Source organism: Heterocephalus glaber, unplaced genomic scaffold (genome assembly GCF_053883595.1).
Source record: "Heterocephalus glaber isolate CG9 unplaced genomic scaffold, H.glaber_assembly_v1.0 deba00001760, whole genome shotgun sequence".
In the NCBI taxonomy this organism is placed as follows: domain Eukaryota; kingdom Metazoa; phylum Chordata; class Mammalia; order Rodentia; family Bathyergidae; genus Heterocephalus; species Heterocephalus glaber.
Window position 1 is genome coordinate 5,798,763 of NW_028258457.1, and position 19,495 is coordinate 5,818,257.

The following is a 19,495-nucleotide window of genomic DNA, read 5'->3' on the forward strand; positions in this document are numbered from 1 at the left end:
TAAGTACGGTCCTGCCCGCTGCCTGTGCAAACGCCTCCGCCCCCTCGGCGTCTGACTCCCGCCCCCGGCTTCGCCTCCCGGTGCTGTAGCTGCCGCCGCCACAGCCGCCTCAGCCGCTTCCCGCGGCCTGGGCCTCCCGCCGCCAGCATGCCGCACGCTTTCAAGCCCGGAGACTTAGTGTTCGCCAAGATGAAGGGTTACCCGCACTGGCCGGCCCGGGTGAGGCTGCGCGGGGGATGGGCCGGGGGGTGGGGCAGCGGAGACCCCGGGCCTGAGGGGCCGCGCCGCGGGGCTCTGGGGTCTGAAGTTTCAGTGGCCGCGTCCTGTGGTTCTGGGGGCGTCGGAGGTCTGGGGGGGTCCACGTCCTGGGGTTCTGAGGTTTGAGGGGACAGGGTCTTGGGGTTCGGGGTGGGCTGGAGATCTGGCGGGCCGCGTTCTGGGGTTTGCGGGGGCCAGAAGTCTGCAGGGCAGCATCCTGAGGTTCTGGGGCATTCCGAGGCCTGAGGGGGAAGCGTCCTAAGGTTCAGGGAGGTCGGAGATCTGAGGGGTCTCATTGTGAGGGGTCCGAGGTCTAAGGGACCCTATTCGGGTCCTGGGGATTCTGGGGTGTTTGGAAGGTTGGGGCTTGGGGAAAGAGGTCCTGAGACTGGTGTTCATGAGGTTGAGGGATTACTGTGGAGTTTGAAGGAGGTGGCCCGCCAGCAGAGAGTTGGGGGACCTGGGATTCAGGAAAGGGGTCAAATGTGACGGGAGTGTTTGTCCTCAGTTGAAGGACCTCGTTGTGGGACCCAGAGAAGCCTAGTGGCAATGGGGGTGGGGATGCGATGCAGTGATGGAGGAGGGTTGAGGGTCAAGGCCGAGGCGAGGAGCTGAGGGTGTCCAGCAGTGGAGATGGGGATGGGGACTCTGTTTACAAGGTCACTAGGACCATAGGCTGGAATAAGGCTCTTTGAGGGGCCCTGGGAACTGGCCCCTGTGAGGACCGGGTACCCCATAGAGGAGGCTGCAGGCCCTGCTTGGTGGGGGAGGGGTGGTTCTCCCTGGTGCTTAAAATCAGAGGGGAGCTTCAGGCTGAGCCCCTGAGGGAAGGGGGCTGGGCCATGCGGACTTGGGGTTCCCCTCTGGAGGAAAGGAGTCCAGAGGTTATCCAGGTCTGAAAGGGGTCTCAAGCCTGGGAGTCAGGTGTGCAAGTGGGTGGGGTTCCAGTCCCTGTCAGGGGAGGGCCATTGTGCAGTGGGGACCCAGAGGCTTTTATCATCCTCAGGTCTTAGGACTCCAGTCACCCCAAGGATGAAGGAATTTGGGGTGGAGTGGGGAGGAAGGGTCAATGGAGAGGTGGGGCTGAATAGGGGTCTGGATAGTGGCGGCTCAAGAGGTGGCTGGGGGGGGGATGAGAAGGGGGATATTGTAGTCCGATGTTGGCCTCCAGGGGTCAAGGGCAGAGCCTGGGCAGGCAAGAGGAGGGGCAGTGCCTGAAGGGATGCAAGAGTGGTCCTCAGGTTGACTCAGTCTGGGGTGCCTCTGAGGGAAGGGGAATGCTCCACCAGGATGCCCGGCCCAAGATGGAAAAAATAGCTCAGGGAAAACTGAGGGCGAAGGAAGCGGGATTGAGTGGGGCCGGGAGGATTCCAGCAGCCACGCAAAAGTTGGAGAAGAGGGTGGGGAAGGGATTATATGGGACCTATGCACTCACTGCAACCTGGTTTGAATGTGCTCATTTTCTTGGGGGAGACCAGAGCTCTGAAACTTTCCTCCTTTTCCCAATTCTCTTCTTTCTCAAGCACTAGCTTTTCCCTCCCCTTGCCCCCCTTCTGCAGCTCAGAGAGCCCTGAACATTTCCAAGCACCTGATTGGAAGTGAAGGGGCTGCTGGCCTCCTATGGGGAGGTGATTGACAGCTGCTGGAGCCCATGGCCTGCAGGGAGAGGGTGGGACTTCCTGGATGCTCAGGCCTGTCTTCTGCAGCCCCCTCCTCACCCTCTGCATCTTTGGAGCTGCCAGCTGCATCCTCTGCGACCCCCTACCTGATTGCCTCTTTGCTGGAGGGGTCCGGTGGAAGGGTCCTGGGAGGTCCTAGAAGCTGAGTTTGGCCCCTCCCTCTGGTTGCATCAGGGGGCCTTATTTGGCTTTGGTCAGGTGAAGCACCTGCCTTGCAGCCAGTTTTCTGTGGAGTGGGGAGATAGCTGGGAGGGGGACAGGTTTGCAATGGGGGGTGCACAGAAGAGTGCAGAGTCCCATTTGGGCGGTGATGTGTCTTGCTAGGCTGAAGGCCTCTCTTTTCCCAGCGTGCTTTTCTCCAAGCACCTTGGCTGGTTTCTTGGGTCAGTATGTGAAGTTACCTCCTGGCCCTCACCCTAAGCCACCCCTGACTGGCCTTTCACTACAGATTGATGACATTGCCGATGGTGCTGTGAAGCCCCCTCCCAACAAATACCCCATCTTCTTCTTTGGTACACATGAAACGTAAGTGTCCCCAGCTGGGGCGTGGTTCCCCCCTGGTGCCTCCCATGGTGGCCTGGCTCATAGGGAATGGCCCGTGGTTCCTTTCTCCAGAGCCTTCCTGGGACCCAAGGACCTGTTCCCGTATGACAAGTGCAAAGATAAGTATGGGAAACCCAACAAGAGGAAAGGCTTCAATGAGGGACTCTGGGAGATCCAGAACAACCCTCACGCCAGCTACAGCGCCCCTCCGGTGAGTACTGTGGGGCTGGGGATGTCAGGGGGTGCATCTGCAGCGCCTGAGGCTGGAGGACACTTCCTCACCATGGGAACTTGGGGGACTTTTCCTTGACTCAGAGGAACAGAAGGTTCGAGGTCTGGGTCTCTCCCCCTTAGCACTGCGGACAGTGGGGGCCGGGTCATTCTCTGTCAGGGTGACCAGGTTGCTGGTCACTCCATGCCAGAAGCTCCCCTAGTTGTGACAGACGCATATGTCCCAAAATCACCCAGTGTCCTCTGGGGGTGGGGACAGAGGGCTGTAATACCACTTCTGGTAAGAGCTACTCCTTTGGCGTGGGCCTGAATTTCTAATGGTACTATTAGACTCTTATAAAACCTTTTATTTCCTAAGGAAAAACTTTCATTCAGTAATATCCTCGTCTTTCCTCTTCATTGTCACATCTCGAATTCAGGAGAGCAGGCAGTAGTTTGTTGTCATGAGTGTTCTTAGTCACATGGAAAAAAATGGCAAGAATCATAGAGCTGATGGCGTCTCCGTGGCACAGCAGTGTCTGGAGACGTTCTGGGAGAGGAGGGATTAGAACCGTTGCTAGAAGGCCAGAGAAGGCATGAAGCGGGTCCTGCGCTGGGTGTTTCAGGGTGAGATGGGGGTGGGAAAGCTGCGCTGGTGTTCTTGGCTCCGCTTTGAACTTCTGCTTCTGAGGTTTATGGGGGAGGCTGAAGGAAGGGCAGGAGTAGCCCTGGCCTAGGACAGCCAGGCATGACATTGCCCGGTGGTTCAGGGAATGGATCACAGTGAGCAAGAGCTGGGCAGTTAGTGAGGACAAGGACACAGAATTGTCCCCGGGGAGACGGGCCAGCCCATGGGTTCCAGCGTAGCTTCATAGTGCCTGGTGTTCTTCAGGACTCCAGTCTTTCGGTGATCTGAGTGAACCTGTCTTTCATCTCAGCCTGAGCTGGCTGGCACTGGCGAGCGCCCCCCTGTGGACTCGTGGACGTTTCTGTGTTGACACTGCCACATGTTTTCAGGAGCTCCTGTCCCGGAATTTGGGGTTCACTCAGCCGCTGCCTCCTGAGCACTGATGGTTTGAGAGCCACTTGTCCCCAGTTGGTGCTGTTTACTCTTTGTTACTTGTTACTCGGATGTGTTCAGGAGACTGCGGTTTTGCCAGCCAGCATCTTTTCCTAGGCTGTGCATGTCCCCAGCCTGACTGAGGTGATCGAAGGATCTTTAAGGCAGTTGAGTTTCATGAGCTCCTTTTCTGTCCCTGGCCCAAGGTTTCTTTGGTTACATCCTAAGTGTATTACCTCCTGGTGAATCATTGCACCATTTAATATTTATTGGACACCCACAGCTGGCTAAGTACATATGTGGCTGCCCTCAAGGAAAGAAAACTTGGAATTAGCGCACCCATGAGACTAAACAAGCCCCCTGCAGATCCACCAAGCTGAGAAGTAGCTGTAGTTGAACTGCTGCTCTTTGGGTCTCTAATCTGTACATTGGTCCAGATGGCACAGTGTTAAGGTGTGGGCCGGCCCCTGGCCCAGCAGGGGTAGCGTGGATGGAGCCTGCAGCCCTTGCAGTTTCCCTTGGCAAACCTAGCCCTGTGCTTCTGACGTAGGCAGTGCTTAGGCAGGCATTGGAAGTGTGGCTTATGGGAAACTGTTTTAATACTTCAAGCTTTTTTGTTTTATGCTTATCCAGGCTTCAAAAACTCAAAAGTATAAATGGGCATTCAGTGAAGGTGGCCCCCAAAAAAGCAATCTTGCTTCCCATTCTTGCCTCCTGGTTTCTGTTTTGTTTTCCTCTCAAGATTGCCACGGTGGGGCCGGGGATTTAGCTCAGTGGTTTTGCTGCCTGCTGCGCAAGCGCAAGGACCCAAGTTCAATCCCTGGTACCAAAAAAAAAAAAAAAGATTGCTACAGGGCCGGGGATTTAGCTCAGTGGTTCCGCCTTTTGGTTCCTACAGCAATCCCGAGAATGACCATTGTACAGGTGGGCAGACTGAGGCCTGGAGAGTTTGCTTGAATACCAGAGGAGCCTAGCTAGACCCCAAGGCCCCTTAGGGTTGGTCCTTTATAATAGTAACTGTGGTGTACCATGTTCTGAGCAGCATCCCTGGCCTCCCCCTGCCAGCTACCAGTAACATCTGCCGGTCTCACCTTCAGTCCTTACAGCCAGAATGTGTCTCAGCATTGTCACATCCTTCCTGGGGGGCAGTGTCACTTGGGGTTCACAGTCATTGACATAGAAGGACCCCATTTAATGTTTCCTTGTCCCTTGGTAGTGAAGATGTGAAGGGACCAGTCCAGGGCTCTCAAGTTTGTTGGCAACAAGGCGGAGCGGAACCAAAGCCCGGGCCTCCCGACTGCCTGGCCAGGGTTCTCTTCCTCTGTCTGAGACCAGCTGGGGACAGGGTTAGGAGGATGTAGGTCTGAGGCCAAGAGTCCTGCTGTGAGGACCAATGTGTTCATGTGCTGGGGGCTGTGAGAGTACCATGTCTGCCTCTTGAAAAGTATCCAGGAGCCAGGGAGGAAAAGCAGTAATGCTCAGTGTGTGATAAAGGTCATCACCGGGTCTGACCTCTTCTCCACCACAGTCCCCACCAGAACTGCTCAGATGAGCTGCTTCTCACACCCCATTGAGTCCTGGTGTGCTAGGAAGTGGCTGGCTTTGGCCTTTTGTTTCTGGGTTCTTGTCTGTCCTGCCAGCATTCATGTCCTCCAGGCCTGTGCATGGGTGACATAGCCCAAAACCTTTGCTGGAAGGAAGTTCCAAGACACCCAGGGATCCTGGCTGAATCCCCACTTAGGCCAAGTCCCTGACTCCCTGGAGCCTCAGTTTCTCCAAGGAGCATCCACCTCCTTCCCAATAGATGGACAGAGAGTGGAGGCATAGATCAGATCATGCTTAGTTAAGGGCTTGGCTTCTCTCGTCCTTATTCACTCTGTTCTTAAGCTGTTACTCAACTGCTCTCAGATTGTGTCTTCATCTGCAAACTCAGGATGCTAAGCCAGGTGTGGTGGGTCATGCCTGTCATCCCAGCACTCTGGGCAGCTGAGGCAGGAGGATCTCAAGTTGAAGCCCAGTCTGGACCTTGATTTGAGACTTTGTTTGCAAATAAAAAGTAAAGAAAAAACAGGCTGGGAATGTAGCTCAGTGGAAAGACCCTGGGTTCTATCCCCAGTACTGCAAAACAAACCAAAAAAAAGTAAAATGTCAGGATAATAATTCCCACCTCTTCATAGAGAGCAGTGTATGACAAGCTCCGCATCACTTGAGGGTCACTCTTAGAACCGTGATACCGACCTGCTCCTTCTGCAAAAGGTACTTGGCCCAGCTCTTGGGCACTCTCTCTGAGCTGCTGTTCCCCTTGTGACAGAGGGGTGCCGTGCTCTCTCTCTGCCACCAGCGATGCTGATGCTGATGCTGGAGAGAGACTGGCAGCTGTGGAGGAAAGGTGTGAATCTGCTTGAAAGCGTTATTCTCTCCTGGCACCTTCAGCTTGCACTGTGACCTACTTAAGTATTATCCTTTTTAATCTTGTCAGAAATTACACAGGCAGGGCCCTGTCGCTGTGCCTGAGGGCGCTAGGCCACAGTGGCACAAGGGAGACAAAGAGTGTTCCAAGCTGGGAGGTCAGTTCAACACCTGGTTCTCATTTTTCTCCGGTGTTAAGCAGGGATTGTTAGAGTCTGTGAGGGCGGGAGCCTGGGCTCCTACTGCTCCCCTTGGTCGGGGAGGATGGGGTTTATTCCACGGGGAGCCTTCAAGGGTCGGGAGCTTGAGTGGAGCTGGGGTTCCCTCCTCCAGCCCAGGTCCTCATCCCGCCCTGCCCTGCGTATATCCACAGAGATGCACTGCTGCAGGACCTCACTTTCAGCATCTGTCCACCTTCCTGCCACGCAGCTTCCTTCCCCTGACTCCCAGTGGGGACACCTTGGCACACACATGTCTCCTCTATCCCATTCCTGGTTCCACAGTCCGTTTCTGCCTTGAAATGCCTCTCACGGAACCTCGTGCTGTTTTTATTCTCCTTGCTTTTTCCTGGACAGCAAGCATGTCCCCCTCCCATCCCTTCCATGCTGACTATAATTACACCAAGACAATATGCCTTTTTTTTTTTTTTTTTGGTACCAGGGATAGAACTCGGGTCCTTGCGCTTGCGAGGCAGGCAGCGGAACCACTGAGCTAAATCCCCAGCCCAACAATATGTATGCCTTTTTTTTTTTTTTTTGGTACCAGGGATTGAACTCAGGTCCTTGCGCTTGTGCAGCAGGTGGCAAAACCACTGAGCTAAATCCCCAGCCCAATATGTATGCCTTTTAAAAAAATAATCTTAACTGGGCATGGTGGTATGTGCCTGTCATCCCTGCACTCAGGAGGCTGAGGTAGGAGAATTGCCACAAGTTTGAGGCCAACCTGAACTACATATACACTTTGTCTTATCTACTTTTTTTGCTCCCTTTTTTCCGGGGGTGGGGGGTACCAGGGACCAAACTCGGGACCTTGTGCTTGCAAGGCAGGCAGCGGAACCACTGAGCTAAATCCCCGGCCCATATATACTTTGTCTTAAAAAACAATGAAAGAAAATACATTTTATATACATATATATATATATATATATATATATATATATATATATTTTTTTTTTTTTTTTAAATTGAGTTGGGGTTGGTAACACCTGTCATCCCAGCACTCTGGGAGGCAAGAGGATTACAAGTTCAAACTCAGCCTGGATAATTTAGTGAGACCCTATCTCAAAATAAAATAATTTTTTTTTTTTTTTTGGTGCCAGAGATCAAACTCAGGTCCTTGCGCTTGGGAGGCAGGCAACAGAACCATTGAGCTAAATCCCAGGCCCAAAATAAAATAATTTTAAAAGGCTTGGAATGTAGCTCAGAGCAAAGGCCCTGGGTTCAACCCCCCAGAACCCACCCCAAATGACCATTTTAAAGTGTACCCTATAGTGGTGTTTTATACATTTCCAGTGTGTTCAGCCATCTCTACTGTAATTCCAGAGCATCCCATGACCCCACAGAGAAGCCCGTTAGCAGTCAGAGAAGTCCTGGTCCTCATCCCGCCAGCTCCCTGCAGCCTTGAGGCTGCCTCCTGCCTGCATTTACCTGTTTGGGGTGAGAAATTCACCTAAATGGAGTCGCACACTCTGTCCTTTGTGCCTGGCTTCTCCCTGAGCATGACGTTCTCAAGGTCCCTCTCGCCGCAGTGTGCCAGTGCTGCCTTTCTGGCCCTATAGCTGTGCCGTGTCCTGTTAACTCATCACTGCACAGACATGTGAGTGGTTTCCAGAGGTTGTGGCTTAACCACCCCCCTTTTGGGGGATAGGTACTGGGTGTTGAACCCAGGGCCTTCACACTGAGCTGTATTTCCAGACCTTCTTTTATCTTTTATTTTGAGATAAGATATCACTAAGATGCTAAATTGCCCAGGCTGGCATCAAACTTGCAATCCTCCCGCCTCAGTGCCTCCCACGGTGATTTTTTTTTTTAATGTATTTATTTTTTTCTCAGTGTAATTTTGAGGTCCATAATAAATACATTTATTGTGTGGAATTGCGTATTGCGTCATGATCCTTTTTCCTTCCCCATCCTCTGTAAATTATCCCCTCTCTTGTTTTTCTCCCACAGCACTGGGTATTGAACCCAGGACATTCCCACGGAGCTATATTACCAGTCCTTTTTGAATTCTTACTTTGAGACAAGGTCTTGCTAAATGATTAAGTTGCCCAGGCTGGGGTTGAACTTGTGATCTTCCTGCCTCAGCCTCCGAGTGCTGGGATGATAGGCGTATACCACCATACCCAGCTTTCCTGTCAAATAGCAGTTACTGAGAAGTGCCGTGAAATTTGTCGTTGGACGTGGCTGACCAGGTCCTGCTTCCCACTGGGGCTGTGCAGTGACTGCCTTTACAGATCTGTCCCTGCTAGACTGAGCTCCCAATGGCAGAGCTGTGTCTTACCCTCTAGCCCAGTCCCCAGCCAGGGCGGGGCGCATAGTACATCTCCATGATGTTTGGTGGCTGAGTGAGTGCTGAGGAGGTGGGCCTGGTACATTTTCCTTCCACAAACATAGGACATCCAGAGCCAGTTCCAGAGGGACCTGAGGAAGCCCCTGTGGCCTTCACTGTGCCATCTGCCTGGCCAATTTGAGAGCCTCAGGAACACTGTGCAGGACTCGGTCTGCCCTCACTTCTGTCCTCTTCACCATCTTCCCCTCTTGCTGTGCCCCTGCAGTACTACCTCCTCCTGTTGCTAAGAGGAACCTCACACATAGCATTCCTGCTCTGTGGAGCGCATTGAGCCCGCAGCCCTCTGCATGCTGAGACAACTCCTCCACTGCAATGTCACAGCCTCTCAAGGCCTCCTCGACCTCCAGCCCACCGCAGTGCGCAGTGCTCCCTCCTTTCCTGCCCCTCACAGCCACCACACCCAGTGCTTTCTTCCTGCCTGTCTCCACTGTGGGAGCCGTCAATCAGCCTCTTCCACCCTCATCAGTCAGCTCCCAGGAAGGGGACCTGGCCTCAGTCACTTCTGTGTCCTCTACCCACCGAGCCTGGTGATGTGGCCAGACCGGAAGACGTGCCATAAAAAACATTAGCTTGGGCTGGGGATTTGGTTCAGTGATGCCACCACCTGCCTCGAAAGCGCGAGGTCCCAAGTTTGATCCTGGTACCAAAAAACAAAACAAAACAAAACAAAATTAGCTTATTTGTGGCTGTTCCTGCCTGTTTTGAGTGTAACAAATTCAGCAGTGGCTGGACACCTAAAATCACAGCACTCGGGGCTGAGGCAGGAGGATCACAAGTTTGAGCCCAGCCTGGGCAACTTAGTGATACCCTGTCTCAAAATAAAAAATATAGGCCCAGGGATTTAGCTCAGTAGTTCCACTGCCTGCCTCGCAAGCACAAGGTCCCGAGTTCGATCCCCGGAACCCCCCCAAAAACGAATAAATTTAAAAAATAAAAATATAAACATGGACTGGGGTGTAGCCCAGTGTGAAGACTACATTCCATCTCCAGTACTGAAAAAAAAAACCCAAAAAACTGGGCTGGGGATTTAGCTCAGTGACACCGCACCTGCTTCGAAAGCTCAAGGTCCTGAGTTTGATCCCCGGTACCAAAAAAAAAAAAAAATAGCAAAAACAAAAAACTTAGTGACAGGGCTGGGGATTTAGCTCAGTGGTTTTGCCGCCTGCTGCGCAAGCGCAAGGACCTGACTTCGATCCCTGGTACAAAAAAAACACAACTTAGTGACACATTTAAGTACCTTGAAGACGGAAGCTCAGGAGATCCTATCCTAGGCTGTCTTCCTCCTTTTAAGAATGATTTTTTTAGTGCCAGGGATTTAGCTCAGTGGCCACACCCATTTGGTAAGCTCAAGGTCCTAAGTTTGATCCCTGGTACCAAAAAAAAGAATGATTTTTTACTGGGCATGGTGGGTGCATATCTGTAATCCAAGCATTCGGGGGGCTGAGGCAGGAGGGTCACTACAAGTTCCAAGCTATCCTGGGCTACACAAGGCCAGCCTGAACTACATACCAAGATCCTGTATGCAAAAAAACAAGCAAACAACAAAAAAGTGATTTTTAGAAAAGCAAACATTGGCTGGGGATTTAGCTCAGTGGTTTTGGCACCTGCCTTGCAAGTGCAAGGTCCCGAGTTCGATCCCCGGTACCAAAAATAAAAAAGCGAACATTTACGGGCCTGTTGCCACAGTATGGACCCTGACCTACTTTGTGTACCACCTGTGTTTCCTCCTTGCTGCATCCCTGTGAGGCTAAAACTCTGTGATCGCCCCTGCTCGGGTCTGGAAACAGGCACAGAGAAGCTGAAGGCACTTGCCTAGGGACTGACTCTCAGGGCCTCGGCACTAGTGCCTGCCACATGTCTCCAGCATGCCCTCCTGCCTCCTTTCTGTGGGCTTTCTGGGCCTCAGTTCCTCATTTGCAAAGCGAGGAAGCTGGACCCTGACATTTGAGACCCCACGGGAGTGCAGTTCCTGTCCTCTGGGTCCTTGTCCTGGGGAAACCCACCCAAGACTTGCAGTAACACAGTTTCTGATGCCGCCCTACCCTGCAGCCAGTGAGTTCCTCTGAGAGCGAGGCCCCTGAAGCTGACCCTGCAGGTGGGAGTGACGCCGATGAGGACGAGGAGGGCCGGGGAGTCATGGCTGTCACAGCTGTGACTGCCGCAGCCGCCAGCGACAGGATGGAGAGTGACTCAGACTCTGATAAGAGCAGTGACAACAGCGGCCTGAAACGGAAGACATCGGCACTGAAGGTAGAGGTGAGGCAGGGTGGCCTGGCCTGGCCTGGCCCGGACAGGGTGCAGATGCCCAGCATTGCCCTGTCCTTCTCTTGACAGCTTGAGATCCCCCCTGGTGGCCCCTCCCGTTGCCTCTTTGTTTGTTTTTTGAGACAGGGTCTCACTGTGGTTCAGGGTGGCCTTAAACTTACTATGTAGCCTGGGCTGGCCTGGAACTGGTGGTAACCCTCCTGCCTCAGCCTCCCAAGTGCTAGGCTAACAGGTGTGCACCACCAGCTCTGGCATTTTTTTTTGAGACCATCTCATTGAGACACTAAATTGCCCAAGTAGCCCTCAAACTTAATGATCCTTCTGCTGCCTCAGCTTCCTAGAATACTGCGATGATAGGCATATTCTACCAAGCCTCGCTTCAGATGCATTTAAAACAATTTGGGTGCAAGGACCCAAGTTCGATCCCTGGTACCAATAAAAAAAGCAATTTGAGAGGTGCTCAGAATATAGCTCAGTGGCACCACACCTGCCTGGCAAGCACAAGGTCCTGAGTTTGATTTCCAGTACCAGAATTTTTTTTGAGATAAGGTTTTGCTGTCTAGCCCAGTCTGACCTCAACTCATGGCACTCTTCCTGCCTCAGCCTCCCAAGTGTTGGGAGTACCAGCATCTGCCACCACACCCAGATTCACATGCATTTTTAACCAAAAAAGCTCATGTACCATGAAATGCACACTTTCAAAATGTACAGTTCAAGATGGGCATGGTGCACGCCTGTAATCCCAGCCCTGGGGAGGCTGAGGCAAGAGAATTGCCTCAAGTTTGAGGCCAATTGGGCTACATAGATAGATCCTGTATCCAAAAACAAAAGTATATAGAGTATATTGATTTTTAGTTTATTTGCAGTATTGAGCAACTATAATCTCTGTCTAGCTCCGGAACATTTTATCTCCCTGTTAAGAATGCTCGTCCCCAGGAGCGGTCATTCCCCCTTTGCCCTCTCCCAGCACCTCCTGTCCTGGGTGTCTCCTGTCCACCAAGCCCCATGCTGTGTCTGGTGTCTGTCACTGAGCATGATGCCCCCAAAGTCCATCCGCATTGTGGCAAGTGTGATAGCCACTCTCCTTTTCATGGCACAGTAATATTCCAGCGTGTTTGTAGCCTGTGTCATGTTTATCCATTTGTCCATGGCCATTTAAGTTGTTTCTACACCTTTTTTTTTCCCCTGGTAATGGGGATCGAACTCAAGACCTTTTGCTTGCAAGGCAGGCATGGTGCCGCTGACCTGACTCATGGAACCTTCTGTTGCTCTGGGGGAACAGCTTGTGGGTGAGCATGGGAGTAATGAGGAGCCCTCTGAGGCATGCTGGTGACTGTGAGGCCTGCTTTATACAATGTTTGAGCTAAATGCCCAGGCCTCTTTCTACACCTTTTGGTAATTAGGAATTGTGCTGCTGTGAACATGCCTGTACGAGTTTTTATGGGTTGTGTGTTTTCTGTTCTCTTGGGTATATTCTCTGTTCTGTGTAGTTCAGGCTGGCCCAGGTGGTCCTCCTGCCTCAGCCTTCCGAGTGCTAGGATTACAAGCATGCACCACCACGCTTGGCTTCACAGCTTCTAAGTATTTGGGCTCAGTGAAAGGATTAGCTTCTAATAAATTCTAGAATCGCAGCACGTTGTATTAACAGAGGCAGTTCTCTTTGCGTTTTATTTTTTTGGCCCTGGGGAATGAATCCAGGACCTTATACGTGTGCACTAAGCACAAGCTCTGCCCCTGAGCTGTACCCCAGCCCATTATTGTATTTGCTTTTTCTTCTAAAACAATGAGCTGGGCCAGGGATTTAGCTCAGTGGTTTTGCCACCTGCTGCATAAGCACAAGGACCCGAGTTCGACCCCCCGGTACCAAAAAAAAAAGATGAGGCTTTCATGCTCTCTTTGGCAGCACATATACTAAGATGAGGCTTTCAGTGTTTGAGAAGTAGACGGTGATGTCAGTGAATTCTGCTGTGTCTTACTAAGATTGTTGGATAAGCCGGGCATGGTGGCACACACCTGTCATCCCAGCATTGTGGGAGGCTGAGGCAGGAGGATTGCAAGATGGAGCCCAGCCTGGGTAGTTTAGTGAGACTGTCTCAGAATACAAAGGGTTAGAGATGTATGTTGCTCAGTGTGAAAGCCTTGGGATCAGTCCCCAGTGCTGTTAAAGATCATAACGTAGCAGCGTTTTACCCATTTCTAAGTGCACAGCTCAGAAGCATAAGCACATTGGCATGGTGGTGCAGCCGTCGCCCCCCGGTCCGCCTCCGGAATGTCCTCCCCGGGACCTGGCACCACCCCTGACACGGGCTTGCATGGTGCCCTGTTACTGAGGCCTCTGGGCCTTCCTTTGCAGATGTCTGTCTCCAAGCGTGTCCGGAAGGCCTCTAGTGACCTGGACCAAGCCAGCGTGTCGCCCTCTGAAGAGGAGAACTCAGAGAGCTCGTCCGAGTCCGAGAAGACCAGCGACCAGGTGAGCAGGGAGTCAGGGCATGGCACAGGCACCTAGAGGTGGGAGTCTTGGTGGTGGCCGCCGGCACCCCTGCAGCGCCTTTCCTTCCCACGCAGGACTTCACGCCCGAGAAGAAAGCTGTGGTCCGGGCGCCGCGGCGGGCCTCCGTGGGTGGACGGAAGAAGAAGGTAGGGCGTAGGGCGTCTCGAATGCATTCCCCGCGCTCCGCCCCTCTGTCCCAGCTGGGCCTTTGGTGGAGGGGCTGGGCACAGGCCTGAGGCCGACGCCCAGGGAGCAGCAGTCCTGACTGCAGGTGCCCTGGTGGGCACAAGCCTGTACCCGGGACGTGTCAGTGGCTGCTGCGGCTCTGAAGGAACCCTGCCCCTGTTGGGTTTGGGACGCGGTGGGGGTCTGGAAAGCTGTCTGTGGAACAGTGTGTGTACTGACATGTGGCCGCACACCGTGTGTACGTGTTCCGGCCTGTCCTGTGTGGCATGTTTGTCTTCCTGTGTGCTCTGGGCAGGCTGGGTGAGGTGGGGGCAGCTGGGGCAGCCGGGGCAGCCCGGCCTCTGTGTCCATGTCCGTGTCTGTGTGCTGAGAGCCCCCTACTGGACAACCCTGGAGTCTGCTCTGCTCCCTGCTTCCCTGGGGGAAGAGGAGGCTGCTCGCCCCCAATGAACCACTCAGCAAGGGCCTGAACTGCAATGTGTAGAGGTCAGGCCCAGCCACTCCACCTCCCTCACCCCAGCTTCTTAACCTCTGAGCTGGCCCCCCTCTCCCCAGAAGGTGCCGGCAGCCTCGGATTCGGACTCCAAAGCCGATTCCGATGGGGCCAAGGAGGAGCCAGTGGCCCTGGCAAAGTCAGCGTCTCCCTCCTCTTCCTCCTCTTCCTCCGACTCTGACGTGTCTGTCAAGAAACCTCCTCGGGGCAGAAAGCCAGGTAGGGCCTGTCCTGCCATCCTACCCCTTCAGGAGCCCATGTTGGGGAGCCCTGGGGAGCTGGCAGGTGACAAGCCCGCCCCCTCCAACTTTCCTGTAGCAGAGAAGCCTCCCCCAAAGCCCCGAGGGCGGAAGCCAAAGCCTGAGCGGCCGCCTTCCACCTCCAGCAGTGACAGGTGGGTGTCAGGGCTGCGGGGGACTCCCAGCCGAGGCCTCTGCCTGGCCAAGGCCTCGGGTGCTGGCTGGGCCAGGCGCCCCTGGGGTCCCCCTAACTGCCCCGTCCGCCCCAGCGACAGCGACGAGGTGGACCGCATCAGTGAATGGAAACGGCGAGACGAGGAGCGGAGGCGGGAGCTGGAAGCCCGGAGGCGGCGGGAGCAGGAAGAGGAGCTGCGGAGGCTGCGTGAGCAGGAGAAGGAGGAGAAGGAGCGGCGGCGTGAGCGGGCTGAGCACGGGGAGGCTGAGCGAGGAGGCAGCAGTGGCAGCAGTGGGGACGAGCTTGGGGAGGACGACGAGCCTGTCAAGAAGCGGGGCCGCAAGGGCCGGGGCCGGGGGCCGCCCTCCTCCTCCGACTCGGAGCCCGAAGCAGAGCTGGAGAGAGAGGTGCATGCCTGGGAGGACCGCCGTGCTCCAGCCTGTCCCCAGCCCTCTCACCCCACCTCGCTTCGGTCGGCAGTCCCTGCAGTCCCTGCAGTCCATGCATTTACTGTGCACCCGCTTAGTGCCATTCTGGGTGCTGGGGATACAGCAGGAAAGCAGTGAGCCCTGGGCCAGCCCTGCAGGAGCTGACCACATAGGATGTTGTAGAAGGTGACCCCGTCAAGGTGACTTGATTTTTTCAGTGCTGGGATGTTACCCAGGACTTTCCGTGTGCTGGGAAAGTCCTCACCACTGACTCACAACCCCTGCACCACTTCTGTTTTAAATAGAGTAGATCCCAAAGACTTCCCTTAATCTACGTGAGGGAAATCTGGGGAAGCAGTCCATGTGGGACAGCCTGTGCAAAGGCCCTGGGGCAGGACACCCCAACACAGTACAGGAATAGCAAGGAACCAATGTGGCTGAAGCAGAGTGAACAAGAGGCAGAGAAGGAGAAGGGGAGATGGGGAGGGGACGGGCAGGTCATACAGGGCCTGTGGCCTGCAAGCAGGATTTGGGATTTGACCCCAAGGAGGTGGGAGTCATGGAGAGCTGAGGACAGAGGAGGGAGGACCTGACTCATGGAACTTTCTGTTGCTCTGGGGGAACAGCTTGTGGGTGAGCATGGGAGTAGTGAGGAGCCCTCTGAGACATGCTGGTGACTGTGAGGCCTGCTTTATACAATGTTTGGGAGCTATGGGCCCCATCAAACACCCACCCTCAGGACCTTGGCAGTCTGGGCTGATCCAGTCTGACATTGTAGATGACACCATAGACTTAGCTTAGGGACCCTGGCCATAGTGCCCCCTGGCCAGGTCTGCCTTCTTTGGAAGGGGCAGAAAAAACTCTGCCTCTCTTATCACCCCAGGAGGTCCCCCCTCCTGGCAGAAAAAGTTCCTGCTGTACTCAGAGCTACTGAGCAGGAGTGTGGTGGCTTTGGCCGTCCATGGGTGGAGCGCTGGACACTTTGACCCCTGAGGTCCCTGGGGGTCTGAGAAGGGCCGCCAGGGTCTTGCCTTCCCTCCCTCTCTTTAGTCCTGCCCACAAGAGAAGGCAGCAGAGTCGAGCTTGGCCTCCACGTGGGCCTAGGTTGAGCCCCTCTGCCCGCTTCCAAACCCCCACTTTGTTCCGGCTGCCACAGGGGAAGAAATCCACCAAGAAGTTGCAACCTCAGAGCACAGAGCCCATGAGGAAGCCCAGCCAGAAGGAGAAGAGAGGGCGGCCTGAGGAGAAGCCCCGGACCAGGTCAGCGAGTGCCCCCACCTGGCTTCCCGCTGGCCTGGCTTCTGGGCTGCTCAACACCCTCGGGCACCCTCTCTGGAGAGGCCTGGCTTCTGGGTCAGTTGGAGCCTGAGCGGCCCGAGGTGCCCAGGTCTTGGGGCCCATCAGGCTGAACCATGATTCCAGCACTGTGGTCGTTCTCCTAAGCCGGGGGTCTCCCTTGGGGGTGACCGTGCCCTCAGAGACACTGGGCAGTGTCTGCAGAAACTGGTGGCTGTTGGGATTGGAGGAGCTCCTGGCACGGACCAGGTGGAGGCCAGGGATGCCCTACAGTGATGCCCCGCCCCACGGTCTACAGTGCCGCTGGGGAGACCCTACCCCAGCACAGTGGCTTTGGTTCCGAGGCCCACTGGGGTGAGGATGAGCCCATCTCCCTGCCCACTTCTAGACGGGATTCCAGCTGTGGCGAACAGCTGGCTGGGAGCCTGGCCCCTCGGTGTGGCGGCCCCGCTGTGTGGCAGACTGTGAGATCCTTGTGTCGGTGAAGAGTGTGGAACGCCAGTGCCTTTTTTTTTTTTTGGGTACCGGGGATTGAACTCCAGTTCTTGCACTTGCGCAGCAGGCGGCGAAAACACTGAGCTAAATCCCCGGCCCAATGCTTTTTAATAACTGTTTGCCAGGTATTATATAACTAGCTCTTACCACATTTGTGGGAAAGAATTCCAGGATTTTTTTTTCTTGGTACTGGGGATTGAACCTAGGGGTTTTTTTGCACTAAACTACATCCCCAGCCAGGCTTTTTTATTTTGAGATAAAGTCTCACTCAGTCACTAAGTTGCCCTGGCTGGGCTCAAACTTGATTCTCCTAACGCTTGGCCTGGTGGTACAGGCCTATAATCCCAGCACTCAGGAGGCTGAGGCAGGAGGACTGCTGTAAATTCAAAGCCAGGATGGATACATAGCAAGACCCTATCTCACAAAATTTGAAATAAAACTTTTGACGCCCCCCCCCCACCGCCTCAACCTCCAAGAGTCCTGGGAAGAGAGGCATATACTATATGCCTGGCAGGAATTCTAGGGTCTCCTGTACTTGTTCATAGAACAGAGGGAGGGCTTGGGGTCTCTGGTCAGCAGCTCGTGAGCTAGTTCATGTCCAGGCTTTGACCTGGCCCTTCACGCAGATCCCAGGGCTCCCAATGGCTTGTTCAGGGGTGCAGGGTGAGGAGAGCTGCAGGGCGGGGCCCAGGTGGCCACAGGGACAGGTTGGCCAGGCCCGTCTGAGGGAGCATCTCCCCACAGGCCTGTGAAGGTAGAACGGACCCGGAAGCGGTCGGAAGGGCTCCTGCTGGACAGGAAGGGGGAAAAGAAGAAAGGTGAGTGCTGGCAGTAGAGGCTGCTGAGGGAGGGTGCTGGGCTGATCAGGTCACAGGTCCCTGGGCAGGGCACTGGCCATGTCCCTGAGGTGCACCCTGCAGTGTGTGCAGGGTGGGGGTTGCTGGCCACTGCCCCAGCTGGCCTCCCTGTGGGCTGGGCCTGCAGGCCCTACTCAGGCCTTGTATCTCCTGGCCCAGAACCTTCTGTGGAGGAGAAGCTGCAGAAGCTGCACAGCGAGATCAAGTTTGCCCTGAAGGTCGACAACCCGGTAAGATGGTCCTGAGGCCTTGGGGCCATAGCCCCTGAGCCAAGTGGTCCCACCATCAACTCACTTCTGGGGCTCCCTAGAAGTCTTGGGAGGCTGAGGCACATTGGGGGTCCCACTGGGCAGGCTTTGGTTCATCAGGTGAGGGCCTGGGGTGAGGTGCAGAGCCCGGCTTCCCCAGTGGGAGCCCCAGGAACCCCACTGCGTATCTGGGTCCACAGCAGGCCTGAGTCCGCACGAGTAGGGTCAGCAGAGGCAGCAGGCAGAGGTGAGCCCTCCCTGCAGAGGGCCTGGATGTCCCCCACCCTGCCAGGAGCTCTGAGTCCCCTCTCCCATGCTGCCGATCCTCACTCCCACCCCCTGTAGGACGTGAAGAGGTGTCTGAATGCTCTGGAGGAGCTGGGGACCCTGCAGGTGACCTCTCAGATCCTGCAGAAGAACACAGATGTGGTGGCCACGTTGAAGAAGGTATAGCAGGGATAGGAGGTGGCAGGTGGTGGGGCCCGTGGATGTGGTGGCAGGGACTGGAGGGAGGGTCCTAGTCGGGAGGCCAGCTGCTTTCAGTGAGCCCAGCCGTTCCCGCCAGATTCGCCGCTACAAAGCCAACAAAGAAGTGATGGAGAAGGCAGCGGAAGTCTACACTCGGCTCAAGTCTCGTGTCTTGGGGCCCAAGATCGAGGCAATCCAGAAAGCAAACAAAACTGGAACAGAGAAGGAGAAGGCTGAGGTGGAGAAGGCTGAGGAGAAGCTGGCCGGGGAGGAGACCACCAAGGAGAAGGCGGAGGATGAGCCCAGCCTGGGTGTGGGTGGGTGGCAGTCCGACCGCCATGCTGTCAGCCAGGGGGGTGGAGGGTGCTTTGCCGAACGTCCCAGGGACCTGGGGACCGCAGCTCTGCTCTCCACCACATACTGGCCCTGTGGTGCATTCCCCTCGGGCGTCTCTGCAGACCTAGCTGTCTCAGGGAAGCTGGCACAGGGTGTCGCTGCTCTGCTAAGTGCCAGGCAGGCTGCAGCAGCTGAGCACATGAGGCTGCGTGGGGGAATGGCTGGGGGTGGTGCAGAGTCCCCTGTGTGCAGCACATCCCCATGGTGGGGTTCGGGGCACGGCCACCCCAGTTCAGGAGCTCAGAAAGTCGAGGTCCCAAAGCCAGCTCATTGGACAGGAAGGAGTTCCCAACCAGGGCCCGGCAGTGTACCATGAACCCTCTGTTGCTTCAGATCTCTCAGCCCCTGTGAATGGCGAGGCCACGTCGCAGAAGGGGGAGAGCACGGAGGACAGGGAGCAGGAGGACGCGCAGGACTCGGAGGAGGGTCTACAGCGCAGCTCCTCAGAAGACCTGCACGAGTGAGTGTCCCCTGTGAGGGGCGGCCTCCATGGGGGCGGTGGGCAGCGCACCCTGCTGTCTGCGTGGTTCCTTGCCAGCTGGTCACCCTCTCCCCACCTTTGCTCAGTGCTGAGGCCTTGGGCTGGGCCTCCCAGACAGGTGGCTTCTTTCCCACGAGGCTCCAGGAGTGGCCTGGTAGTGGCAGGCACCATTCACCAGCACGGCCACCTGACCCACTCAGCTGGTGCCAAGGGCCATGGGCTGTGTCCCGCCGGCCAGGTTCAAGGCTCA

The 19,495-nt window shown here is 55.2% G+C and overlaps 1 protein-coding gene across 16 annotated transcripts in view; it reads left to right on the forward strand.

Annotated features, from left to right (window-relative positions):
* Positions 1 to 19,495, forward strand: part of Hdgfl2 (HDGF like 2) — a 19,941-nt gene continuing 446 nt past the window's right edge. For 2 of the 16 annotated variants that reach the window (XM_021244921.2, XM_021244922.2), the window contains exons 1-15: positions 1 to 219; positions 2,386 to 2,462; positions 2,553 to 2,691; positions 10,777 to 10,983; positions 13,346 to 13,462; positions 13,558 to 13,629; positions 14,225 to 14,381; positions 14,481 to 14,556; positions 14,671 to 14,983; positions 16,161 to 16,357; positions 17,540 to 17,613; positions 17,812 to 17,882; positions 18,246 to 18,347; positions 18,466 to 18,679; positions 19,098 to 19,224. In XM_021244921.2, the coding sequence (XP_021100580.1) occupies positions 148 to 219; positions 2,386 to 2,462; positions 2,553 to 2,691; positions 10,777 to 10,983; positions 13,346 to 13,462; positions 13,558 to 13,629; positions 14,225 to 14,381; positions 14,481 to 14,556; positions 14,671 to 14,983; positions 16,161 to 16,357; positions 17,540 to 17,613; positions 17,812 to 17,882; positions 18,246 to 18,347; positions 18,466 to 18,679; positions 19,098 to 19,224 (2,015 nt within the window). In that variant the 5' untranslated portion in view covers positions 1 to 147. Of the gene's footprint in view, positions 220 to 2,385; positions 2,463 to 2,552; positions 2,692 to 10,776; positions 10,984 to 13,345; positions 13,463 to 13,557; positions 13,630 to 14,224; positions 14,382 to 14,480; positions 14,557 to 14,670; positions 14,984 to 16,160; positions 16,358 to 17,539; positions 17,614 to 17,811; positions 17,883 to 18,245; positions 18,348 to 18,465; positions 18,686 to 19,097; positions 19,225 to 19,495 lie in introns of all 16 variants that reach the window. The other 14 variants (XM_021244917.2, XM_021244918.2, XM_013065941.3 and 11 more) reach the window with 9 other exon arrangements.